The sequence below is a fragment of the Myodes glareolus genome, chromosome 3, assembly GCF_982192425.1.
Source record: "Myodes glareolus chromosome 3, mMyoGla1.1, whole genome shotgun sequence".
Classification (NCBI taxonomy): domain Eukaryota; kingdom Metazoa; phylum Chordata; class Mammalia; order Rodentia; family Cricetidae; genus Myodes; species Myodes glareolus.
The window spans coordinates 101,935,418-101,963,051 of NC_142028.1; the positions used below are offsets into that span (position 1 = coordinate 101,935,418).

At 43.4% G+C, this 27,634-nt stretch overlaps 1 protein-coding gene and 1 long non-coding RNA gene across 2 annotated transcripts; one reads left to right on the forward strand and one right to left on the reverse strand.

Annotated features, from left to right (window-relative positions):
• Window positions 1-141: 141 nt before the first annotated feature.
• Window positions 142-5,067, forward strand: Cdkn2b (cyclin dependent kinase inhibitor 2B). The gene is made up of 2 exons (XM_048453060.3): window positions 142-273; window positions 3,499-5,067. The coding sequence occupies exons 1-2, from the start codon at window positions 142-144 to the stop codon at window positions 3,757-3,759; spliced, it is 393 nt and encodes a 130-aa protein (XP_048309017.1). The 3' UTR covers window positions 3,760-5,067.
• A 12,267-nt stretch (window positions 5,068-17,334) lies between these two features.
• On the reverse strand, window positions 17,335-24,920 carry LOC146895084 (uncharacterized). The gene is made up of 3 exons (XR_015000825.2): window positions 24,782-24,920; window positions 20,320-20,441; window positions 17,335-17,519 (listed from the first exon to the last, which is right to left on the reverse strand). It is a non-coding gene; the product is annotated as an uncharacterized LOC146895084 (long non-coding RNA).
• Between the last annotated feature and the right edge of the window lie 2,714 nt (window positions 24,921-27,634).

The following is a 27,634-nucleotide window of genomic DNA, read 5'->3' on the forward strand; positions in this document are numbered from 1 at the left end:
GCGCTCCCAGGACAGGCACGGACGCTGCTGGCTCCTCGGGGAGCGGAGGAATCGCTCACGGACCAGGCTGCTGCAGTCTTACGGCAAGCGGAGGACCATCCTTGTCGCTCCTCGTCGCGGCTGCGAGAAGAGGACAAGGACATGCTGGGCGGCGGTAGTGACGCGGGCCTGGCCACCGCCGCCGCGCGGGGGCAGGTGGAGACGGTGCGGCAGCTCCTGGAAGCCGGCGCAGATCCCAACGCCGTCAACCGCTTCGGGAGGCGCCCAATTCAGGTAGCGGGGAACCCCGGGGCCTCGCCGGCAGGGGGCGCACGAGCGCGGTGCCCTCCTCGGCTGCGAGTTGTGACCGCGCACCACCTGGGCAGCTGGCTGGTGCTGGACGTGTGCGGCCCAACGGGAGGCAGGTTTTGAAAGAGCAAAAGCTCTGAAAAACAAAAAATAATCGAAAAAAGCCCACTACACTTGCGTGGCTTTTTCTTCGTTTTGAGATGCTGGGTCTGGAACCCACGACTCCATACATGCTGAGCAAGTGCGCTACCCTTGAGCAACGTCCCCAGCCTCCGGATCTTTGTATTGGTGGGAAAAATACCAATATTTATTCTGCCATCTTACAATCACAGATAGAAGGCCGACATTCGGGGAGCTAAGTGGGAAAGGAAGGGTCAGGCAGAGGACGACACGATAAAGATGCGTAGATAGATTACCAGTTACACGACCTGGATTCAAGGAATTCCACAGAATTGGTAGTATGGAGGGAGAGCATTCACTGAAAACTTGTAAACAACGGTATAGATATTTTCTTTTTTTTTCCCCCTCAAAAACCAAAACGCATTCACAGGACTAAGGATTTCCCAAACCCAGCACTTAATTCCCTGTATGCGGACAGTGATATGGTGTAGTTTTTCACTGTTTAATGCGAACAGGCAAAGTGCTCCCTACAGAACTGTTGGGTCCTTTCAGAATGACAAGGCAGTCCCCTAAACATTCTCTTAATTTGTTCAGTGTTTACTAATCCCGCTTTAATTAGTGTTGACTCTATTTCTTGACGATCTAACACAATGGTTTTGTAGTCTGTTGATTATTACAGCGGTCTTTGTTGTTCACCTCCATCCCTCTCTGGGACTAAGGAAACAAGGGCTCTTGTTAACAGTGTGGATTTTTAAGAACATAAGTATTCATCATTCTTGAAATTTTAGGGAAAAAAAAGAGGTGTTTAACAAAAGAATATTTTCAAGCAACAAAAACATTGTAGAGTGATTATAAAGACCTTATAGAAAAGATTTTCTTACAATCTTATTTTCTGTATTGAGAACTTTTAAATCTTCCTTTTGTGGCTGTAAAAATAGCCTTTACCTCACTAAAAGAAATAATAAAATTGGTATATTTCTTGAATGTTTCTAATGTTCATGTGATTAAAAGCTGACACATGACCACTGCCAATCACTACACGTAAATTTCTAAGCCCATAGACCCACAAGAACCAGTAACTGTTTAGGACAATTAGATACCAAAAATTGTTTTATTATTAATTTAATATTTGTATAGCATACAAAATAGCTGCTGTGGGATTACATCTCCAAAACATTGGTTTTTTTTTTCCTAACATATGCATCTTTGTGGTTTAATAGCTACCAAGTCAAGCTTTTTATAGTCTTTTTATTTAGAAAAATGCTTCTTAGCATTAAATTTTCATACAATGTAAATGAATGTCGATTTCATATTTCAATGGATTGCTCTAAACTTTCCACTGTATGTCACACTAGGTTTAAGATGTTATAAGATGCTAAACATTTACAACAAATAATTTGTTTCTGTAATGTGTAAGAAGCTTGAAACATGGCAACTTTCCTCTGATCTCCACTTCTAGCTTAAATGATGAGTACGGTTTGTGCGGTTTGTACGCACAGACCTTTGACACTGAAAGAGCAAAACCTTTTTTAAACTGACTTGTGTTTTGTTTCCTCCTTTAAAGCACTGTTCTAACTTCTAAAACAGAGTAAGCAACAGTGGAGTACCTATTGTACATGGTGCCAGTGTACTTTCTGTTGCTGTGCTGATAACCACAACCAAAAGAAACCTGGAGAGAAAGGGGGTTGTTTGTTTAAATGCTACAGTGCGTCCCATAGAAGTCCGGGCTGGAACTGAAGAACCTGCTTCCTGATTTGCTGCGCAGGCTCCAGTTTAGCCCCCTCTCTGACATCTTCCAGGGCCACCTACGGGTGGGGCACACCTAGAGCAGACTGCCCCCCCATATCTACCATGAGTTAAGAAAATGTCCCACAGACTTGCCTACACAGGCCAATCTGAGGGAGGCTTTTCCCAGCCTAGATTCCTCTTCCCAAATGACTAGCTTGTGTCAAGTTGACAAACCAACAAGCATATATGGTTAGACATAGAGGGATAAAGAAAGCAGACAAAAAAAAAAACAAAATAAAACTTTAACAAGCTCTGGTGTCCTGCCTGCAAGTTATGCATGCTGGCTTGTGGGAGTAATCCACCAATACCTGATTTGACTAAAGGCCCACTCCCCAACACTTCTTAGGCAACCAAAAACCAGAACAAAATAGTCCCCGGTCCTAGGGGGACACCAAATAGTATTGTTTCAAAATAAAAAGCACTAAAATGAGTCATACTGACATCCTACTGTACTCATCGGTCCGTGCCTTGCTCAGCCGAGCTTCCTCCTGCAGCAGATGGGAACAGATAGAGACCCACAGACAGACATATGCTGAGCTCGAGAGACCCCATGCCAGTGTTTCCACCAAACCCCTCCCCTCAGGGCTCAGGGAACCCTGCAGAAGAGGGGGCTGAGAGAAAGAAAGAGCCAGAGCAAAGCTCATATGAGCTCAGGGAGACTGAGGTAGCATGCACTGGGGTTGCATGTGTCTGCACCAGGTTCTCTGTGTATGTATGGCTTCCGGCTTAGTAGTATTTTTAAGAATCCTGTGCAAATGAGTGGCTCTCCTGGGCTCTTTCCCTTCTGTTTGTTTTGTCCAATTCCAACATTTTAGTTTTTGTTTTGTTATATTTTATTTTGTTATTATTATCCCTTAGAAGCCTGGATGTGTTGTTTTTTTTTTTTTTTAACAAGAGATAGAAAGGGCATCAGTCTGGATGAAGGAAGGTGGAGAGGGGCTGGGAGGAGTAGAAGGAGGGAAAACAATCAGGATAAATTATGTGAAGGAAAAAGTCTGTTTTCAATAAAGGGGACAAATAAAAGACAAATAAGACGCCCGGTTCAAACTGAGCTAAGTCACTTAAGATAAATCCCTCTAGCCCAGTGTTCCATGTTACAAATAAACAATTCATCTGCACTTTCCCGTTACTTTACCTGTGGAGAATAAAATAGAATCTATTTTGATTTCAGCCTAAACTTTAGCGGGAGTGGATTACGCAAGGCGAATGAGAAACCAGACACCTGAGGCTTGCCATCCCCTCAACCCCCACCCACTCCCGCTACCCAGCCAGACTCACCCGGAGCACTCTCTTCCTCTCCAGGTCATGATGATGGGCAGCGCCCAGGTGGCAGAGCTGCTGCTGCTCCACGGAGCAGAACCAAACTGCGCCGACCCCACCACTCTCACCAGACCTGTACACGATGCCGCTCGGGAGGGCTTCCTGGACACGCTGGTGGTGCTGCACAAGGCAGGGGCGCAGCTGGATGTGTGTGACGCCTGGGGCCGCCTGCCGGTGGACCTGGCTGAAGAGCGGGGCCACCACGATATTGCGAGGTATCTGCATGCTGCCAGTGGAGACTGAAGCCAGGTTCCTCAGCCTCCTGCAAGGACTTTTTCTCACCCCAGCACCGTGTAGACAGACTGCAAGCATGAAGGGAGCTGTGTACAGCCTGCAAGACTTCCAAAACTCAAAGCCTATCCAGGAAGGCAAAGCCAATCACAATCAACTTCCTAAGTGCTTTGCTGCATCTGGATCTGGTCCCCTGCCCTCACCCTGAAGCCAAAGGGATCACCAATTCGATTTCATATTGTGTGAAGTTCCCGGAGCTCGGAGGGGCTCGTTACCCTTCAAGGCGTGGTGTAAAATAACGGGAAGTTCTTGAATCTCCACAATATGACGTTGTAGTGGGACGTGGGAATTGCAGACATTTGGAGGGAGCTGTCAGTACCTCCCCAGGTGAACTCCAAATGCAAATGGTTCACAGGCTAGGGGGGAGCCCTGGAGACTAGATGAATACCACGGAAGTGCACCTGTGCTGGTGATGATTCACCTGCAAAATGGCATTCCGTAGAAACTGAGGGCTCGCCCCAGCACCACCAGGAAGATAGTGTAAGGTGGCAGCGGCTCTCTGTTGAACTCTGTGAACCATGGCTTGCCGCTCTGGTTCCTGACAGACTCAACCTACACAAAGTCCAGTGGTGAAGCTCGTATGTAGCAACTTGCTCTATGTAAAATAGTTTAAGAACCCCTTTAGGCGTTTCCTACCTTTGAGTTCTTTAGTAACAGTGTATTTAATGAGTTACACTTTTAACAGTGTAACTTCTGGTCCTCAGCAGAGGTGAGACTGAAGTGCCACTTGTTATTGTATGGTTGTTTTTTGTTTTGTTTTGTTTTGTTTTTCTTCCCTTCTTTCCTTCTTTTTTAAGGCAGCATTTTCCTCTGTAGCTCAAGCTAACCTCAAGTCAGGGTACCCCTGCTTTAGCCCCCCAAGTACTGGGCTGGTAGCAGGCACCCCTTCTGTAGTACAGCGTCTTAGTCAAACTATGACACGTGGTAACTCCTAGTGGTGACGCACACTCTGCTTTCGTCCTTGACCTGTTTATTTCTCTGATCTTTGCTTCCTATATAGTGAGTGTCTCAGGGGGAGCTATTCTAGGTGCCCTTTTAAATGACACATGCACCTGTCCTATCCAGCTACCGTGGGCTACTTCCTAGAGGTTAGGGAAAAGGTAGAGTATGAACTTACTGAAATTAAATGGCAGCTTGTGGGCTGCCTTGCTTGTTACTGAACAAACTGTGGAAACACTCTGTGCGGCTTCCATTGTGGCTTTGTTCATTACAGCATTGAAATGATTGATTCATTCTTGTTTTAATAAAGAATAAACAGTATAGATAGACTCCAAGATGTGAATAATCTGGCGGTCAGGTCAGGTGGCTCAAAAGCACCACGTTCAACTCCAGCGCCAAGGAAGTTCCATACCTCTGCCTCCACAAGCACCTTCATTCATGTACACACACACACACACACACACACACACACACAATTTTTTAAAAAGCTAAAATAAATCTGGGGCCTGGAGCGAGGTCTCAGTGATTAAGAGCCATTGTTGTTCCTCTAGAGGACTCATTTAATTCCCAGCAACCATATCAGGCCCAGAATATTATGACCTCCACAGGCACATATACATGGCAGACACTCGAATGTTCACGCAAATTTTTTAGAAAATTAATGTATTTCCATGGGCTTACCACTAACTCACAAATGTTAAACGATTCAAAAGTGCTCACGGCTTCTATCCTTTATAATAAACCTATTTTTAAAATATGCTTACTTATAGTAAAAAATGTAAGATTTGTATTTTATGCTTCTAGGTGTCAAATATAGTAAATATTCACCCAAAATAGAGAAGAGGAACTAGAAAATTCATTTGAGAGTAGAGACAAGGAGGGGTGCCTTTTAACTAGGTATACAAACTTCCCTATCAATTCCTTATTTTCCAAATTAAAATTAAAATTAGCACATTACCAAAGATGAGTTGAGAACTAGACCATCTGTTTTCAGGGAAGGGAAACATGTTTATTGATACAGTTTTCACTAGGCATGCTTTAAAACACATTTGTTCCTTCAACACTTAAACCTTCCATGATGTGCAAAAGTAAGTCAATTTGGTTCCCAAATGTGGGTCTTTGAAAGTTTACAAATAACAGGACTTGTTTGGCTTGGGGAACAGGAGACTGGCAAGTCTGGCATTTAGAGGCCAGGCCTACTGAGGGTTTCTTGCAAACCTTCTTGACAAAAGACATCAAAAGACCTCATGTGGGAGATCCGCCCCCCAAGAGGGCTAAGTCTCAAGCAGTTTGACAGCCCCCATTAATTAACTCATGAGGGTTCTAGTCTCATTCTGTTGCTGTGACAAACACAACCAAAAGCAACTTGGGGAAGGAAGGGGTTTATTTGACTCACAGTTGTAGTCCAGCAAGGGAAGCTAAGCCAGGAACTCAAGGCAGGAAGTAAAGCAGAGACCAAAGAAGAAGGTGCTTATTGGCATATTCCTCTGCACTTGTTCATCTTGCTTTCTCATAGAAATCAGGACCACCATACCTGGAGAAGCAGCACCCACAGTGGGCTAGGTCTTCCCACATGAACCAATAACCATGAAAATAATGAATCAAAGATTTGCACACAGACCTCTATCAGATGGAGGCACTCCCCAGTTGAGGTTTCCTCTTTCCAGGTGACTAATTCATAGGAACTACCCAGTGGTCCCTAGGTTTCCAGCACTACTCAGCACAGACCCACTGCAGATTTTGATGTTGCTACAACAGAAAACTGCAGACAGTTCCTAATGATGACTCCATTTTTGTTCCCACTATACCATCTCGTCTTCAAAATCATGAAGGATGCATGGATAAGCAGGTATTTTTCCAAAGTGCAGAAACACATGATCTTTCTTTTACCTTCTGGAGGTGGCTCTTCTCATGTAAAAACCTCAGAAGTGTAAACGTATTAAACATGATGTGTACTAGCTTTTAGAGAATAACTGCCCCCCCCCAAAAAAAATTCAAAAGCATCATCATAAATCTTTCATTTCTGTCTAAACAGACTTGCTAAGTCCTCCTGCAAGAGACCCTCCCCCAACCCAGCTCCACTCCCTGAGGATTCCACCTCTTGGTGAGGCCCCAGAGTCCCCTTAACTCTTTCCTGCCTAGCCTCTCACTCAGCCTTCCCTGCTAGCCCATCCCCATCCTTTTCTGTCGGTCACCAACCTGCAGCTACCCTGTCTACCGGAGACCCCCAGTGGCCACATCTGGGACCCAGGTACACAATTTTCACCGCCCTCCCTGGCCTCCATTCTCCTCTCCATAGTTACTCTTACTCCCGTAGCAGCGACCTTCGGGACTTCCTCCCGCCCTAACTGGGCTCCCTGAAAACTCCATCTTTGGTGCAATCTGTCACCCCTAGCTCTTTCCCACTGTCGGCTCTCTGTCTTTGCTCCTAACCCATCGCACTCCTTTGTGTCCTTCACCAACCCATGAAGACACCCACAGCCACCACACTTGCCTAAGATCCAGAGTGGACAACAGCAGCCAAAGAAGAGAACAATCACCCAACAAAGGCAAGACCAAACAGCTATATCACAGACCACCTCCCACCTCCGACATCATAACTCCAGATGTTTAGATCCAAGTACCAAAGCACAAACATGAACACCCAAGACAGTATGCCTCCTCCAGAAGTCAGTAACCATATTGTAACAGGCCCTGAGTTCAGTTTAGCTGAAGCACATAAAAACCTCAAAATGGCAATTATGAGTATGTCCAAATCCCTTAAAGAGGGCATGAATGGATGCCTTAATGAAGACTGTATACACACAAACAGCTGAATGAATAAAAACATTTCAAGACATGAAAACAGAAATAGAAAATATGTCACTAAAGAAAATCCAAATTGAAATGAAAAATTTAGGATGTGAAACAAACAAAAAAAAAACCGCATAGATATTCCTTCTAAGGTGAAGAATAAGTTGTTGCTCTCCCCATGAAATGGAACTCATACCTGGCACTGCTAAAGTGGCCAAGAACCTAGAACAAGAACAAGTAACGGCCAAGGGGAAAACCCACTAGTATTATTCTGCTAAAGAAACAGCAATAAAATGACTCCTAATGATATACACTATACCTACACAAAAGCTCCTCGCTGGACCATGTCAGTGAAGGTTTCCCTGTGGATGGGAACAGTTGGGAACTAACACAGAGGTCCACAACAAGGTGCTAAGAGAGAGGTTCTGAAGCACCCAGTCCTGAATGAGGTGCCATTATCAAGCCCCTCCACACAGAGCTCAGAGAGATTTTAAGAGCCTGGGGGATGAATGGCCTCAAGGAAACTGTCTTCTAAACACAACAGGCTTGATACACCTATGGTCTCAGACTGTGGCAGCATATACAAGTTGAAGCACTAAAAGTGTGAAGTGGACACTGTGTCTCACCCCTAACCAGGAAGCTTCCGGCAATTGATACCCACAGGCTAAGGCAAATCTGTTTTCTTCTGTGAAGTCTCACTGGGTATATCAGTCACATCTCCAGGGCAGGTCCCATGCCCAGAAGGCCAACACAACACAAATTCAATGGTGTATTTGTGAACTTTCTGCTTCCCTTTGCTTCATCATTTTCGTTTTGTCTCATTGGTCTTTTAATTGTTTTGATTTTTGTTTTTGTGGGTTCGGGGGCTTTTGCTTTTGTTACTTGTTCTTTGTTTTTGAGAAAGAAAAAGACATAAAGTTGGGGGTAGGTAGGAAAGTGGGCAGGGGAAATTAGTGAAGGGAAAAAACATAATCAAAATATATTGTAAGAAAAAATTGAGCAAATATTATAGAGTACTCATTTTCAAACTGAGCTGTAAAAATGGAAAATATAACTCTAATCATCCTTTAAACAATCAATAATGGCCAAAAATAGAATTTTAAGAATATACTATTATATAATAGCTTCAAAGAAAAAAATCACAGAGGTGGTAATATAAATCCTCCATTTGATTTGTAAAATCCCTTAGCTTCTCCTTCATTCCTTTTGGTCCAAGGTATTTGAATTTGCTAGTTGAGGAGAGTGACTCAGAAATTCATTATCTCTTAAAATACAAATATTTGACATCTGTTATTTCATTCCCAATTTAAAGAAATGGCAGGATAATTCTCAGTGACAGCTTAATATAATTAAAAATAATTTTTAAAATTTATGAACTCCACAATAGTGTAGTACATTGATTTATTAGTTTTTTGTATAAAGCAAAATCAAAACATTCTTAGAAGTCAACCACTACCTGGTTGTACTGAAATGGTGGATTGTACAAAAACTAATTAGGCTCAAGGCCATCTGACACACAGGTTTGGGTGGGGTGTTTGTCAGCAGTGCTGTTGGGGAGCTAAGTTTATCAGGATGTGGCCCTGCTAAATTCAATTGGCTTTGCAAATCCATGCAAACAAAGGCAGCTAACTATTGTCGCAAGTCTTTTTCCTCATTCCATTGTAAACCACAGAAGGCTAAATAAACCTACTAACTTCTGCGTCTTAGTCAAAATACTACAGACCCTCTCCACTTCATTCCAAGAGGGCAGGGCAGTCAGGCTTCCCACCACAATCCCTTACTCACTTTAGTCTTTCACTTCTAGTCCTGGTTTTTTTTTCCCCTTGGTCTAAGCATATATTGGAGGAAACGGGTAACTTCCTGTAAAAATTTGCTATGTTCTAATGGTTCTGATTACTTGTTTCTGAACTAGGAAATAAAAGATGTTCAAAGATTCATAAAATCCCCAGAAGATATGGAACAGCATTATGTAAGATTGTTTTTAGCTACTTCATCTCTATATTACAGTGAACAATGCAGTGTCCAGTTTATCTTAAGCTAGATACCACTAATACATTCCCAACTGCCCTTAACGGGTATGTATATATTTATATAACAGTTAACAGAGACTTTAATTGCCTTTACAATGACTCTTTGACTATTTTTTAAATGAAAGATAAGCTGATTCCCTTTGATCCTGGTGCTTTTCATGGCAAGCTCAAAGCTTCACTATGCCAATACTGTACCACTCTAACAAGAAGCAAAGCAGTAGTATTAAATATCCACAAAAGTTGCAGGATATATCTGAAGCAGTCTTGCATATGGCAGAAGCTAGTGTCCCCAGATGCAAAGAGGTCTACCGTGTGCATATGACCACCTAGCCACAACCATATCCTGATTTGGTGGGCATATTCCCATTACTAGCATAACTATTGATTAATTTATGAAAACTCAAGTTAGTGTAATTTGCTGTCCTTTCAACATTCAATTATTACTATTCATGACTGGATGGACAGACACTATATTATTAAAACTAATTTCAAATACTTAAAGAAGTAATAACAGTTGTACCTCAATAGTTTGAAAAAATTCTCCAATTCTACTTGAAATTCCAGCACAGATTAGGGGAATGAAAAAAAGAAAAACTAAGCACTCTTTTATGTTATTAATTAGTTTAACATGTGACTGCTAAGCCACATAGCTTTAATGAGTCTCAATTTCCTTTATATATAAATATGGAAACTGGATTAGGTTCTTTCTACATTCCTATCATCACTAAAGTTCTATGCTTTTTGAATCTCTGTACAGTGATATATGTATATTGTATGTATATATATATATATATGTCTAGACACAGAGGAGGATAGATCTGTGTTTATTTGTGAATATTTATTTCCATATCTTATTAGCAATTATTTTTGCCATGAGCTAAGCAAAGATATTTAGGGGACAGGGACAAGAGGGAAAACACTGGAACTCTGTGCTCTGTAGAAAGGAGAATCCTCTAAAATGTTACCTATCAGTTCACTGAGAGTTCTACCCCTGCTGCACTGGTTCATTGAAACGTTGACAGAGAAATCTGACAAAGGCCATTGCAACAGAAATACATGGCTTAATTTAAATCTTTCTCAATTCATCTTAGTTCTGAGTTTTCTGTTGCTTTTTCTATTTTTGTCATGCTGAGACCCCTGAACTAAATAGTTTCTTATAATAATCTAGGCAGGCAAGTATGATATAGAATATGGGGATTAGCTATTCTAAATTAATATCAGTGCACTGAAAATGTGATTTTTGTGTGTTTACATGACAAGGCTTTCCACTCGATGTTTGCGGAAGAATTCGAAGAGAACAGGGACTTGCAGTGGCTCTCAGGGGACTCCCCAAATCAGGGTGATCTGAAACATTTCCGTATCCTCCTGAGAGATGTAACACTCTTAAATCCAATCTTTGTATCTCACTAGGCTGAAAACAGTTTCACTGTATGTTACTACATATTTTATAACATGTTTATGAGATAATTAAAAACATTAAACAGTAAGTCTAGTCCACTCACAAAAATGGACAACTCGGTAGGTTACTGGTAACAAGGGTTCTTCTTCCAAGGGTGACAACTGGGAAAATGTATGCACCGCAGCTCCTTGCCTCTCTTGGGATTAGGATGCCCCAAGATCTTTCCTTTTTCCTCCAAGCGCTCTTCCTCACTCTTCCCCTGCCCACATGCTACCCCATGCAGAGCTATGCTCCTGGCTGATCACCTTTACTAGTCCCCCCTCTGGACAGCCACTGACACCGAGTGTTGCCACAGCAAGCCCACTCCAGGATTTGCAGTGGCTTTTGGTCTGTTTAAATCTTAAACAGAAAAATGAAATGTTGTCTTCTGGGGAAAAAAAATAAATGGCACTTCATTCTACTTTCAAGCCTTTATTATATCATATAGACATAATAGATTTAATACATGATATTGTTGGCCCCATTAGTTACTGGAAGGCAACAAGTTCAAAAACCTCTTTCTCTTGAAACAATTGGGCCCCAATCTTGGCTCAGAAAAGACTGGAAAAATTCATATTTGCTAATCAGCTCCAGGTTTACTTGACGATAATATGATAATTGATTTGTGGTGGTTACTACAATTCTTGTTGATGGCAAACTTTGAAATAGTTCAGAAAAGTATTAAATAAAATTCTGAAACTTTTATACTATTTTGTTTGTTTGTTTTTTGAGACAGGGTTTCCTCTATGTAGCCCTGGCTGTCCTAGAACTCACTCTGTAGACCAGGCTGCCCTCAAATTCATGAGATCGACCTGCCTCTGACTCCAGAGTGCTGGGATTAAAAGCGTGCATCACCACACTTGGCTTTTAAACTATTCTTACTACCCAAAAGTAACTAACTGTTACTCAACAATTTTAAGTATCATTCCAGAAACTATACAAGTGTTTGTGTGCATGTGTGTAATTTAAGTATGCCTACCCAACAGACATTTAAAATACACATAGTATTTTAAATACTACTATTCTAAGTAGTCACTTTTTGCTGCTGTCATGGGCTCTTTGACAACCACTTCCCACATATACAACTGAACTGCACTTCCATTTTCACAGCTATGAAGGCTTGCCTTTGTGGTGAGCCATGGTTTTTAGAAAACATCAATGTCACCAAAACATCATGCTTTATGTTTATTCTTCTTCTGCAACTGTACACTATTATAAAGAATGTTTTCTTCATACTTCCATGATCCACAGAGTCAAACAATTTGAAGTGAAATTTCTGCAGCTAAAGAGATATTTGTGTGTGTGTTCACAATTTTTCTATATGTGCATATATTCTTCATGCTTACAGATACATGTGTGTGCACATATATAACATACATGAGCTTTAAGACTGATTTAAAGCTTATGTGTACATATATAAATATACACAAACATCTAACATGCATTTCCCTATACTTCTGTATGCTATCTGTAAGTACAGTATGTATGTGTGAGGGTGCATGTGCCTGTGGAGAGGTCAAAGGGTGAAGTCAAGGGTCAATCTCTCCACTTTAAATATTGAGGTAGGGTTTCTCACTTGAAGCTAGAACTTGCTGATTTGGTTTGTCCAGTTAATCACCTTGCTCAGGGAATCCCCTTTCTTCACCTCTAGCAGTGGGATTATAGGGTCTGAGTTCTGTCCTGTGTGACAAGTGCTTTGCCCATTGAGCAAAGTGTCTTCTGCCTTATGCCTTGGTGGATTTGAGTTTGAGTGTGTGCCATGCTCATAAAATTTGTAATGAAAACTGGTTAATTATAGAGCTGAGATGCAGCTTGCTGAAGGAGTGTTTGCCTGGAACTCTGGGTTCTATTCCCAGATCACCGCCAAAAAGGAAAAGGTCCTTCCTACCTGAAAGACAAAGAAAACACTGTGCAGGAGGAAGGGGGTATTTCCTATTCTTCTCCGAATGATTTTGCTAATGTTTTGCTAATCCAAAACAGTACTGTTTTCCTTTATAAAAGACATAAAATGGACCATTAGTTTTTCAGGCCACTGATAAACAACAAAGTTCCAATTACCACTGATTCTGTTTGCAAAGTGACTCACAGATAACTCACTGCCCACTGTCTCTGGGGCAACAGAAAGAGACAGCACCACTTGAGTCCAAGGATGGTCCTGCTGAGTCTAGCCTGCACACTTGAAGCCACGCAGTGTCCAAGGCTTGGGTCACTCAGCCCCAGTCTTGTCACCTGTAAAATAAGGACAACTATCTTGAACTCAAAGGGCAACTCTGAGAACAAAATGGGGGATGCGAGGTTAAGTAAAAACACATACCACCGGCTCATTACCAATTTTTTTGAAGAGCACATAGCCAAAAGTCACTTGGGACTCCAATACCTTCATGATTATATTTACACGAATACAAAATTTCACAACTCCTCCACAAACAACTGGTAGAGAAGAGACATCAGGGAATAGAATTAATTTTAAAAGTTCCGATTTTTCATTTTACATTCTTCAGAGAAAGGCTAGAGTAGCCCACCTACTCAACCTGGGAAGCAGGAAACTGCTTGAAGCAGAAACTTGGAGGCCGCAGCTTTGTGAGGAGGGGGAAAGGTCTAGGTAGAGTGGTCAGGAGCCCCAGGGCCAAGCACTGTCTTTGGGAAGTTCGAATTCTCAGTGGCGCTCTCCCAAGGGCCCCGAATCTCATCCCATTTAGCCGACCTGGAACTGAGAGGTTCTATTGAAAATCGCACACCGGGATAAGGATGGAAAAACAGCAGCTGGCCCGCCAGACCTCCCAGCTACAGCAAGGCCTGAGCTGGGTTTCAGCTAATATCGCTTTCCTCTGTGTCTAGGGCTGGGGCTTAGAGCACTGTAAAGACCCTTGCCAGCTGTCACCCTGATGTGGACTCTTTACAGCAACCAAACCACTAGGCCCCAGCCTGTTAACGGGAAGCCACCGAGTCTCGGGCCCGCAATTCCAGGTTCCGAAAACTAGCCCGGGTTTCACGTCATCTCGCACAGCTGGGCCACCCAGGCCCGCTAGGACCTTGCCGGTGAACTCGAAATAGGTCCCCGCTGTCCGGGGAGCAGCGACCCCGGGACGCTGCCGCGCGCCTGCTAGAGGCGTCCCGGGCTCGACTTCCCGCTTTCGCTAGCGCAGAGGTCCGGACCCGGGCGACTGACCCAGCGCTTTCCCGGAGTCCCGGGTCGACTCGGCCCTCGGTTTTCGGTTTTTACCTCTCCTTCCCCCGCTTTTCCTGTTTGGCGGGGTCCGCGACGGGGGCGGGGGGGAGGTAAGGGGGCGGCAGCGGGGGGGGGGGGGGGGGAAGCGGCAGCCCAGAGAAGGAGGAGGGGGAGGGGATCGCGGAGGGTGGGGACGCTGGGCGGAGAAAGAGGAAGACAGGCGGACGCTCCACTGGCGCTCTCTCTTAAAACCGAAAATAAACACGGTCCCCGAGCGGCGGCCTCGTGTCTGCCCATCCACTCGGGGACCGGCCGGGCTGCACCTACCGGTCCGCAGCGGGACGCAGGTCCTGGGTCCCCGTGCAGGCAGAAGCTCTTCTCTCCGCGCGGTCCTCCGCGGAGGAGCGCAGCTACATGGCGCTCGCGTTCAAAACGCCCGCGCGCGTCCTGATTGGCGGGCTGACACATGGCAGGCCCCGCTGATCTTCCTTTTTTATCCTTCAGATAGTTGAATTCGGAACCAGGCAAGCCTCGCCTAGGGGCGTTGGGCTGCGAGGAAGGGGACCGGGACCCAAACCTGACCGCAGCAGACAACGGACCCGCGCGCGGGGCGCGCCTAAGCCAGCCGCTCAAGGTGACGGCTGCAGCTAGGGGGCGGGCGGTGCGCACGCATCCCGAGGCGCCGGCTGTCACCGCGATGGGTGGCGAGCGCGGCGAGCGGCCGAGGCGGGAGGCGTGCGCTGGGCGGGAGGCACCGGGACCCCGGATGCGGCCCGCCGGCCCCGCGCGCGCCTCCCTCTGGGCGCCTCTGGGAAGCTTTCCCGCGCGACTAGGGACGGCGCGCAGGGGACGCGGGGACGCGCCAGGGGGCGGAGATGGGCGAGGGGGGGAAGGGGGGCGGAGATGGGCCGGGGGCGGCGCGTGGGTCGCGGGGTGCTTCCGAACAGAATGGGCTAGGGGCGGCGCTTCTCACCTCTCGTGTCACACGGAGGCGACCGCTGGGCGATTGCGGCGGCTGGAGCATGGGGTACAGGTTCCTGGTGACTGTGCGGATTCGGGAACGCGCAGATCGCCCACCCCGAGTGAAGGTTTTCGTGGTGCGGTTCCCGCGATCTTCGCGACACGGGTCAGCGAGACGCGCACGGGCTGTCGTGGCCCTGGTTTTGATGCTAAGGAGGAGCCAGCGCAGAGGGCGGCCGCTGCATGCTGGACCAGGTAAGAAAGGCCCTTCAGAGCCCGGCGCACAGGGGCTGTGGTTCCGCGTGCTTTCATGCATCTGACCCACGAGGTGGAAAGAGGACGCGTCCGGGTGCAGACAGGAGGGGGGAGGGGAGGGGTCGCTTTTCCACTTTCGGATGAGTTCCTTGGAGGTGGAGCGCTCTCTCCACCGCTTGGTGAATCTGAAGGTTCCCCCCCCACCCCCTCACCCCGCTTCACACAGCCCGCCTCAATCCTGCGAAAAGTTTAGGATTCTCGGGTTTCTAAACCTGCCGCCTTAGAAATGAATGACTCCTACGGATCTCCGTTATGCTTTAGTAAAGTGCGAGCGTGTATTCTCATTCTCTCTCTCTCTCTCTCTCTCTCTCTCTCTCTCTCTCTCTCTCTCTCTCTCTTTCCTTACTATAGGTAAAGTGGTTTTCTAGAACTCTTAATTTCACCCTGGGGGAAGAGCGGAGGGGGGAATACCTGCTAACGGTCTTGTTTTCTAAGCGTTTGCCTGTTCCACCCCCATCCACCAGGCTGGCTCACCCTCTGGTTAGGAGGGCCTGCGAGAGGGGCAGCGTGAACAAAGATTGACTTCCTAAAATAAGAAGACTTGGCGTTAGGGTTGGTTTTAAATATAAGCAGTAGCTGCTAGAGAAGCAAACACTCAATTCTTCAAGATTCCTCAGCCAGTAAGGACAGTTGTAGTCCAAAGAGTTGGAAACTTTTTACTGGCTGGCCTAAGTCACTGAAACAGCTTTGGATAGTGCTTTCAGGATCCTCAGGTATAGAACTTGAACGTCCAGGAGGAGTCAGAAGTAGTCAGATTTTAAACATCCCAGACCACAGTTAGCATGGGTTTTACTTGAGGCCTACTGCTTGGAAAAATAGAATCTGACACGTTTTATCCTCGCCTCGGGTGATCTGGAAAACTGAAAGAAAAAAAACCTGTAGATACTGTATGCAAAAATCTTAGAGCACACTGGGTCCCAAAAGTGAAGCTCCCACCCCCTGGGGAAAGCTTTTTATTGTAGTACCAACTGTCTTTTAGGCATGGAAATGTAAAACTATTAACACTACCCAGGAGGGTTAGGGTAGCTGGAGCTGTGGCCTGGACCAAAAAGAAAAAGAAAAAAAAAAAAAGTAAAGGAAAACTGTCAAGTTTTGTTTGGTTGGTTTTTGTTGCGGTGGTTTCTTTTTCAAGAACATGTACAGCCCTGGGTGTCCTGGAACTTGCCCTGTAGACCAGGCTGGCCTCCAACTCACTAAGACAGCTTCCTAGGTGCTGATACTAAAGGGGCGCGAAATTTCATTTTTCCGAAAGTTAGTAGAGAGCATTAGTAAAGGTTTCTGTGACTTATTGCTAGGTTTGATTTTTTAGTTCATTTCAAAACATTCTCAGGATCCAAGTCGCCTTCCTTAATGGTGGGTTTTTGGTTTGTGTTGGTTTTTGTTTTTTTTTTTTTCTGTACAACAAATGTCTAGCCCTTTGTGATGATGTGTGGATTTGAATATAGTTGTTAATGCTATGCTCTATTAAAAAGCTATTTTATGATTCAAGTTAATATTTCTCCCTACATAATTATTTTATATTAATAATTTGGTGCCTTTGGGAATCTGTGGTAAGGAAGTAGGAATTTTTAGCATTTGTAAATGTTATAATTGTATATTTTCAGGAATATAAAACACAATGCTGTGGCCACTTAGAGTTAAAGAAGGGACTGTAGTTGTTTTCCTAACATGCACAAAATTCTGGGTTCCATCCCCAAGAGGCAGAAGTTGGTGGCTGGGTAATTCGAGCTCTGGAGAGCGGAATGATACTCATTCTTTGAGGAACCAAGCAGTAACAGAGGCAGGGGAACCCGGGACTCAAGCTTATCCTTTATGGCATTCATAATTCAAGGCAATCCTGGGATATCTGAAGCAAAATTAAACACAGAGTTGTAATATCCATTTATAATATTAGTTTTTTATTTTTATTTATTTACTTTTGGCTTTTTGAGACAGGATTTCTCTGTAGCTTTGGAGTCTGTCCTGGAACTAGCTGTTGTAGACCAGGCTGGCGTTGAACTCACAGAGCTCCACCTGCCTCTGCCTCCCGAGTGCTGGGAGTAAAGGTGTGCACCAGTTGTAGTGCAGACTGTAAAGTATAAGAATAGATTTGTTGAAAGAAAGCATTTACTGTCGCAAGTAAAAATCAGTTTTCAGGAATTAATGTGTGAAATTATCTAGAAGTGCTTTCATTATATAAAGGCCCAATCATCAGCAAATATTTGATAGTAGAACTTATGGCATGCATAGAATGTACTCCAAAATATGGCCAATTTCCCAACTTTCTATTTGAAACTAAGCACATAATAGAAATATTTGAAGTGTTAATTACCAGTGTTTTTATAATTATGCACCTCATGTTTACACATTCCACCACAGTGGTATTGACTTAGGAATATACGTGGTGCTAATCACGTGGAATCACTCAGGTCCTTGGGGTGCAAATGTTGAAACATTCCTTATACAAATTATTGACTACTGATGCAAAGATGTCAGATGTCAGTATTCTAACATTTTGAAAGTTGCTGTAGATGTGTTCATTTGGATTTTTTTTTATTCTTATTGACTGAAAATGTGTTTAATAAAATTCTGTGAGGGAGGGAGTGGGGATACAATTCAGTATTAGTCTGCACAAGGCCCTGGTCCAGTTTCCAGGGCACACAATACACAGTACTCTTTGCTAAACTCTGCTCTTCTGAGTATTCATGGCTGTTTAGGAACTCTCTCCTCCTCCTCCCACTCCTCCTGGACCTTGCAGCTGCCTGAAGCCAATGTTGCAGTATGGACATGATCCCGTTGGTGCTGTGTTCTACATGCAATACCAACCACCCTTTCCTTTTCATATTTTGAGTTTTAAGACATCATTGCATTCCTAGAAACAGGATAACCTACTACTGCCCGTGTCTCTAGCAGTTTACAGTTCTGCCATTCATACCGACTCAATTCTAGAATCGCTGAGCATTTCGACCAGTGATTTCAGTCTGTTTCTCTTGTTCCTTCACACAACAGTACTGTGGGCCCCTCAAACTGAAATCCCCGTTTCTGTTTCTGTGATTCTGTGTTCTGGGTTGTGTAAATGACGAGTGTTATTTCATCTTCAAACTATAAAAATTATAGGATTAAGTATGAATTTTCCCTGACTTCAGATTTTCACATAGCTGATCTCTAATATGACCTTGTACAAGCACATTACAGGTAAGAAAAGCAATTTTTTAGGCATGGTCTCATGCGTTTAGCCAAAGAAGGTTGTGAAATAAGCATCTGAACACCTTGGGAGCTTGGATTACTAGCAGTGGGCCACCTCACCTTGTTTATAGTCTGGGCACCAAACCTAGGACTCCCTGAGAGCTAGCCAAATCCTCTATGAACTGACCTGCATCCTCAGCCAACTTTATAGCACAGAGTAAGAACTTTACAAGAGCTTACACTTGAACCTAGCTACCCTCAGGAAAGAAAATACCTGATGAAGATCAGTACAGGAAGGATGAAAGTTGCCTAAAATTATAACAATATGGTATTAAAGTATAGCACAACTATAACCTAGAATGAGATCATTATTAGGTTGGAATAATTATTAGGTTTTTCCCACTTTTCCCCTAGGTAGCCCTGACTAACCTGGAACTCTATGTAGACCAGACTGAGCTCCAGCCACAGAGATAGGCTTGCCTCTGCCTCCTAAGTGCTACAATTAAAGGTGCGTACCACCAAGTTTGGTTTGGGTAGCCTCCCTTTGTAGTCCAGATTGAACTGAATTTCCTTGTTCTCCTGCCTCAGCCCCTGGAAGACTGCAGGTGTGTATGTGTGTGTGTGTGTGTAGTGTGCCCACCCTGGCTGACATATTGACATATTCTTTGTAAAACATTTAATATATTTGATACAATGTAAAATAGTTGCCTACAGGTACGCAATTATTTTTGTTTGAGTTTGGTTTTTGTTTGTTTGTTTGTTTTGTTTTGTTTTTGAGACAGGGTCTCACTGGCCTTGACTGGCCTGGAACTCCCTGTGTAAACCCGGACTGGCCTTGAATTCAGAGACACACCTGCCTCTACCAAATGCTAGAACTAAAGAACCGTGCTGGCTTGCTCCCCACCCCACCCCCAACAGGCAATTTTAAAAATGAGACTTGGCATACTAAACAATTTCCTCAGACTGGGAGGGACTGGGGACATTCATCGCCTTCATCTAATATCACTAGTCAACATATTTCACTGCCACAGCCTCCAGCACCATAATATTGCACTTGGGGGTTGAACTAAGAGTGTTAAATGAGTCAAGAGCTGAGTTGTGAGTCTCTCGCCTCTATGAAGGTGGCTTTAAAGTTTGAGACACTAGCAAGGGCTGCAACTTCAGGCTTTAACTAACAGCAGCGCTAGTTCCCCAGACTTAAGGAAAGGATGCTACTGTTGCCCTCACCCATCTCTGAGGCTCTTGGATGTTGGGTCCCATTTCAGCCTTGTCACCCTCCCTGCTCTCCTTTCTGTTTGCTCACTCTCCCCCCCACCTCACCTGCTGAATTCATACTCAGGCATTTGAGTGTCCGCAAGCTGGGAATCCCTGATTGGCAGAGCTAACCTCTTAGAGGTTTATCCCGGCATCCTGTCCTGAGACACCCCCCCCCCCATCAGCTCCACACAACTCCATCCCTACCTTCTCTCTCTCTCTCTCTCTCTCTCTCTCTCTCTCTCTCTCTCTCTCTCTTTCTCTCCTCCCCTCCCCCACCCAATCTGGAGAAATGGTGATTTAGCTGGCGGCCAAAACAAGAGTTAGGCCCAGAATTCGGACCCTCAATCCACTTATCACCAAGGCACTCCTTCTATTTTAGTCTCCTCCTGACCACTTCCCTCCCCAGAGACACAGCCTCAGGTAAGATTTAATCAGATAAAGGTTACCTGTCAGGCGTTAGAGGCCTTGTGGGAAGGGGAGCGGCACTGCGCAGCAAGGAGTGATGTCCGGCAGACTCAGACTTCTCTAGATGCAGACACGACAGGACGTCTCTATGTCACTAACTCAGCTGTTATTGAAGGGGTGATGGTGAGCAAGAGTAAATCAGTTTTGTTGGGTGAACACACAGAGCCAAAGCACTCCCAATCCGCCCCCGCCCCACCCAGCCCCGCAGGCCACGTGGGGTCCAGGCCTCTCTGCTTTGACATCGGAAGTGCAGCCACACCTTCAAGAGGCTAGCCGCTAATTTTCCGCTGCTGACTTTGCCTTCTCTTTGTTGTGCAATTGTCCTCAATTAAAATGTGCCCTTGAAATTACTAATCAGCAAGGAACTTCACCCACTTCCACCCACTTCAAGGGTGGCAAGCAAAATATAGTCCAAGAAGACCTGTGAATAAACCCCCTACAAAATATCCTCCAACTTCAGGCCTCAACGGATCCTCCAAGTGGTAATTCGTGCTATGGGCTGTGTAAATAGCAAGTCAGGTGGACTTAAAATTATTGGTGCTACCAAATATCAATGCCATCTTTTAATTTTAAGAATAGATTAAAAGACACCCTTCTTTTCAGCTCCTCACTTGCTTGTTTTGTGAGCCCCGGAACAGGCACTGAATTTCTTTCAGCAAAACCATGGTCAGGAGAAAAAGTGAAAAAGTGGGAAGATTAAGATACAAATCTTGCCAGAAGATTTAAAGTCCCACAATGTCACACAATCCCTTCTAGACTTTGGATTTTGTTAGGAATTCTATTTTGACCTTGCTTATGGAAATGAAAACCCTTTATCACAAAGTATTTTTAACTCGGTGCTGTCCCACCGCATCAAATCACCACCTCCCAAAGTACTCAGACAGAAAACGGGGGCGTAGGGGGGCTTGGGGGGGGCTTGGGGGAGGGAACTCTGGATGCTCGGGGTCCAGGCTCCACCCCTGAGAGAACGCACTCCCAACCCCCAAGAGGAATTGTGTCCAAGGAAAAGCTACTTTGTAGGAGTTTAGAATTGTCTGAATAAAGTTAGCTAATCTCTTATGCACATTGAAACTAATAAAACTACGCAGAGTTCTCTCGGTGTGTTTGCTTTCTTAATGGAAGCAGGCGAGAAACCAGAAATCGGAGGAGTGCAGCGGAGCGGCAACACCTGGGCCAGAGAGCTAGCTGTTCGGGGTGACTTTCTGCCTCGCTCTCAAATTCTAACCCAGCAGAGTTTTGACAGATCCCTAGAGTCTGCGCTGTCCTCAAGGGGCCCCTGGGCATGATTTGCAAATGTCAATATTGCTCATTTAAGATCTTATTTTTGCTTGTTTTTAAACTTAGCAAAGCCATTTAAAGTTTAAAGTTAAGTAAACGCTGGACTCCAGGTAGGAGAGGAACTGAATAATCAAAGAAGAAATTGTTTTTACAAAATGAAAAAGAGACCGTTCCGTGTTAGAATTTGCGGGGTAGGGGGAAATCTCAGGGCTAGCAGATTTGTATAATCAAGGGTTTTATTAGAGAGGAGGACATAACAGGATATTTTTAAAGCTCACAGTGTCAGACTGAAAGTTGCATATACGAAAGCCACAATAAAATTATCTACTCAAAATTCTAGGTATACTTCACTTTTTTTATATACCAGGTGAATAAATCTCTCTCTTCATATGCATATAAATAGGATTTTTTTATTTTATTATCTAAACCAGGCTTGGAGTAAATAGAACCTAAAATGCTGTTTAAAAAGGAAGGAAGACAAAGGGGTTTCACTGATTTAAATAGTTTATTTAGAATCAAAAAGTTAAAGCAAAATGTCACCATAACAGAATGAAGCTGGCAAACAAAATGTCCGACCTTTGTGTGTCAGTGAAAGCCCAGTAATGGGAAGGGGGTGGGGGTGGGAGAGGTGGATGATGGGGTGAGGGGGAGGGAGAGGAGAGTAGATGCCTTGAGCAGCAGGAAGTGCAGTTGTAAGAAAACTCAGAATGGAAGCAGTTTTCTTGGCCTCACCAGGGGTCTCCTGTTACATGTGTCCATTAGTACAAAGTCTGTGTTTTACTTTCTCTTCTGAGTGCCACTACTTTTTGGCTTTATTTCTGTTTAGTTGCCAGATCGGCTGACTAAGCATTTGTGTGATTCTTGCTTCCAATTTAAAGAAACAGCAGCCATCTGACCCCCTTTGGTTGAAAGTCCTCTCCCTTGTGAAGAAAAGTAGCATCTTTGTTTGAGATGCTTAAGAGCCCCTGTCAAGTGAGATACTTTGAACTTTGCACGCCAAGTAGCTGCAGCAAAATGTTTTCTATGGAATACCGCATTTCTCAAAAGGAAGTTTACTCAGTCATTATTTTCTCTCAGAAGTGATTGTGAGGAGCTCAGGGGAGAAACTTGATCTGCGTTGTCTCAGTTATCTTGGTGCTCTTGCGTTTTTGATGTTTTACTTTCTCTTGTGTTGTTGTTTAAAGATTAAGGCTCAAAAAAGTATCACAACCTGTCAACTGTCACTGGTTAAGGACTTCCATGTTACTGCCTTTGGTTGCCTCTGGAATTAAGAGCACATACACACACACAATTTCATTTTTATTTCTTCTAGCTAATACTATTATGTGAGCTGTTTTGAGGGGTTTTTTGACTGTTTGGTGAGGCAGGATCTCTCTCACTGTGGAACCCAGGCTGGCCTGGAATTCATAGCCATCCTCTTGCCTCAACCTTCTGAGTGCTGGGACCATAGGTGTGCACCTCATGCTTTGGGGTTCTATACATTTTTAACCCCCTTAAGTCAGTATGAGGATATATGTCCCAGAAAATATTTACTGATTCCATGGAAGGCTACAAAACAGAAGGCAATATGATAATAGCTAAAGTTCTTGATTTCCCCAAGTCATTGCATCTCATAGATTTAAACTAAAACCTCTCAGAAATATAAATCACTTATTCCTGCATTGATTTAAAAGCAACAAATGAGAACCTCTGAACTAATGCAGGAACAGCTTGAAGCAGAAGTTCATTGTTGGTATTCATGAGGCCTGCATCGGGTGCTCTTCCCATAGCTTCCTAGCTGGTGTGGCTTTAGAAGGGAGCTGTAGGAATTTCTCTGCTTCCACTTTCTCATTTGGAAGCCCGGGGGTGGGGGTGGGGGGGAGCAGCTTATAAAGTTATGTAATGAGAAAGAGAAGGAAGTAAAGCATGTCAAGACTCACTGAGAACATCCAAATAAGGTATGGATATCAGTCAAGTCAAGCATGCCACATGCAATCAGTGTAAACTTGCCTCCTTGTAAATCTACACCGCACAGAAGCCCTGAATAAAAAGCCTACTGGGTGTAATGCCACCGACTATCAGGATAAAATTTCCTATAGTAGAAAAATCAGTGTAATCATTGAAACTAAAAGTATTGTTATTAGCCTATTTTTAATCTCAAAAAAAGGTCAATGGCCAGGAATAGGGGTTTCTACAGAAAGCACTTACTGAAGTTTACTCAAGACAGTCCTTTAATACCATTGTGTGTGTGTATGTGTGGTATGTGTTTGTGTGGTATGTGTGTGTGTGTGTGTGTGTGTGGTGGGATATGTGTACAGAAATACTAAAGTCATCTTCAAGCCCTTCAATATGCCTGACATGTAGAATTCAATATTTTGAGTCATTTGCAATAACAATTTAAAGGAATTATTCAGAATTGGGATTCCAGACACACAAAATGCACAACATCCCATTCTTCCCCTTGTCAGAGGGCAAAGATTTGTTTGTTTATTTATTTATCAGGGAAAATCTATACGGGAATTTTTTTATAGGAGGTAGAACATAAAAGTTTGTCAAAGGTAAATTTTGCATTCCACTGTTTTGCCTAGTTTTCCCTGGGCCAGCCTGGAATACATTTCTGCTCGAAATACACGCAAAGAAAAAGTGGTAGGTGACAGCACAGAGGAAACCCTGAACACAGTGATCCGCCCTAGAGTCACTGCCCATGACTTAGTGGCTAATTTTTTCTCTGGAAGTTCTTTAGTTGGAACACAGGTCCATCTATTACCACAGTGCTGTTTTTAGAGAGTTGAATTCCCAAAAAGAGAATTAATCACAACTATCAGGAGGTTATTTGTTGAACTTTTTAACATGTACAGGAATGTGCAGAAATTGATTTTGATGGCCTCTATAAATAACATGAGAGAACATGTATGTGTTCTAAACTCATTTTTATTTATTGAGGATCCTCTGTATACCTGGATTTTCACAGATCTAATAGTCTCAACTCCCCACAATGACCTTTATTAGGCGAATTTTATTTTCCTTGCAGATTTCAGGAAGCTTACATAATTTACTTAAACCTGAGGAGAGAGAACAAAGGAACAAAGAGAACAAAGAAAATTTACATAATTATTGAAACTAAGCCCAGTTTGCTTGGTGCAAACCTATAATCCCAGCAGTTAGAGAGGCAGAAGCAGGGCCCACCTGGGAATTCCTGGAGCTGGTGAATAAGGGGTCAGTTCTCTGGCTCTCTGCATTCTCTCTTGATGGGTTTGTCCTGCGATCCAGTCCCTCATTTGTGTCCCTTCCACAGTTATTTGAAGGATCTGATTGTCATTCTCACCACACAGATGTGTCCAAGGCAAAGTAGCTGTGGCCATGGAAAGAACATGGGGAGAGAGAATTATTCAAGATCTACAGAAAATAGCACCAGTCCTGCAGTTCCTGTACTTAGAAGGCAGAAGCAGGCAGATCCAGAGCTGAGTTCCAGAGCAGTTTTCTGCTGTTGCTGCTGTTGTTTGGTTTGTTTTGCTTTGTTTTGTTAATAAAGTCTATAGACTCTATTTATTAACCGGGTAACTACTACTGTATATATACTACATATATACATATATGTATACTACATACAGTTATATATATGTATATATATATATGTATATATATATATATATATATAACTGGTAAGTTATAGATCAAAAGAATGGTTCCTTAAAAGGCAGGTTTGTTATACTTATCAGGTGTCTTATTTCCAGGGCCATGGGTAGGAGTGGAGTGCTTGCCCAGCATGTGGGCAGCTCTTGACTTGACCTACAGTACCACAGAAAGGTGGGGAGTCATGTCCCTGAAACACTGCAGTGTAATAACAGCAATTAGAGCTATTTAAACACATCTGAGGGATAGTATGGAAATTGTAACTTTCCCTGCCATTGTAGAGCTGTTAGTCTTCCTGGTATACCTTTGGAGAAATTATAAACATTCTCATAAGCAGGAGTAAATTATCTTAACTGGTGCAGGATCTTCAAGGTAAAGACTTAAAAGCAAGGAAAGGAATATTTTTTCGGCATTGGTAGTTCTGTGTGGCACAATTTTTTGTTTTCTTCATGAAGTTCATTTCCTGCTCTCTCTCTCTCTCTCTCTGTCATTTTAGATGTGTTTAAAGGCACATACCACCACCACCAAGCCCTAGTTTTTCTATATACGTGAGCTACAAGCGTTCAAAATGAACATGGAAAAAACATCATCCAGAATGGACATGACTACTAAGTGACTTCTGGAGGGCCCTAGAGACCCAGTTTCTGACACTGTATTTTTACTGGCAAATATCCCACAAGCTAGAACTTGTGGGATATCCCACAAGTGGGATATCCCATTTGCCAGTGGGATATTTGCTGCATTGATTCAGGCTTTGCCGTTTATCTGAGCACTTGGTTCTCAGAAGGAGAAAAAAAAAAACATTGCTGAGTTGCACACCACAAATGCTGCACCTTAGTCAACAGGAAGACATCAGTCTGGGAGGCAGAAGGGGCCTCTTGCTCAGAGCACAGAGCCTGGGGTTGGAACTGTGGTTGCCATAGAAGCATTCTTGGCTTATTTCATTCTACTTTGTGAAGGAGGATAATACTTTCTAGCCCATAAGAGAGTGGTCTTGTTAGAAATGATGTGTGTAACACTGGATAATAAATGATAACTATTATGATTTTCTTGACCACTTTGAATGGATTTCTTACTGTCTCTATTTCTGTGTCTCTTTTAATTATATGCCTGTCTATTTGTCATCAAGATGAAGATTCACATTATATATGCATATAAGCATGTATGTATATCATGCATTACACATATACATGCATGTACACATACATGCAATTGCTTTTTTCATCTTTCTATTTTCCCTACAAAAAAGCAGTTTCTCAACAATCAGAATGCATTTACATTAAAATAGTTTAATTAGAGAGTGGCTATTTCCTTGGGCTGCAAAGGTAGCCTATGTCCCATAAAATCTACTCTTTAAGATATTTTAATGGTAAAATTTTATTTTTAATCACACTTGTTATGTACACATTTTAAAAACTCTGCCCATAACAGGTAATGCACTTCTAACGTCTCCTGAAGATAGTTTTGGTATCACTTGATTATATTCTCAGATTCCAAATCCAGTTAGCAGTTTGGAAACCGAAGCTGAAATTTTCTGGCTTGCCTACAATTATGCATCATGTCTTCAAAAGATGGCATCCTTGCTGTGGTCCTGCGTGAGCAGGAAGAGAACGTTTATAATAACTTTGAATAAACAGGTGGAGTCCCCAAAATGTTTTATTTGTCACAACTAATAATTCCCAAGAATTAACAAGCCTGTTTGAGAATCTGATCTTCTCAGGGGCTAGCCTTTCTCCATGTGAAATATTACATCACTTGTCATATATATCAATCAATTGAGAAAGTTGTTCCTTGTATAATAAATTTAACATTTGAAGAGATCACAATAAAAAGGCATTTCAATTGTACTATTAGATTATTCAATTAGATTATTAAATGAGAACCATTATGATTTTCTCAGCCTCTTTGAATGGATTTCTTATTGTCTCTATTTCTCTGTCTCTTCTAAGTGTATGCTTGGCTATAATAAATTATGAGGATTCTCATTATTTAGGCACGTAAGCAGATTTTACATGTACTCATAAACATATGCCTACCTATAGGCGTATACATGATTGTGATCTTGTCTGCTCTGTCACTTTGAACAAGGGACACGTGCTAACAGTTACAGTGCCTTCACCTGGGGAAAATGGCAGCTATGTCTCAAGAGACTGCTGCTTTGACTCCAACAAGAAATATGTTTCTCAGCGAGTAAGGTCACTCTCTCAGGGAGTAGTGTCACTGAATTGTAAGGGCTAGGTGGTGTCACATCTGAGTGAGAGATAACAGTATTTCAGATGAGAAAGAAACTTTGATCTGAATATACAGCCACAATCCCCAACCAGTTGCATTCGATTCTGCCCTTATTGCATGCCGGCCGCCGCCTTCTGGGTCTCTGACGAAGGGCTAGATTGTTAATGGTGAGGA

What these genes read in the sequence shown, in the direction of transcription:
- Cdkn2b (XM_048453060.3), top strand. Translation starts at nt 142, where the DNA reads ATGCTGGGCGGCGGTAGTGACGCGGGCCTGGCCACCGCCGCCGCGCGG. An exon ending in TCGGGAGGCGCCCAATTCAG is followed by an intron (nt 274 to 3,498) that starts GTAGCGGGGAAC and finishes CTTCCTCTCCAG; the next exon opens with GTCATGATGATGGGCAGCGC.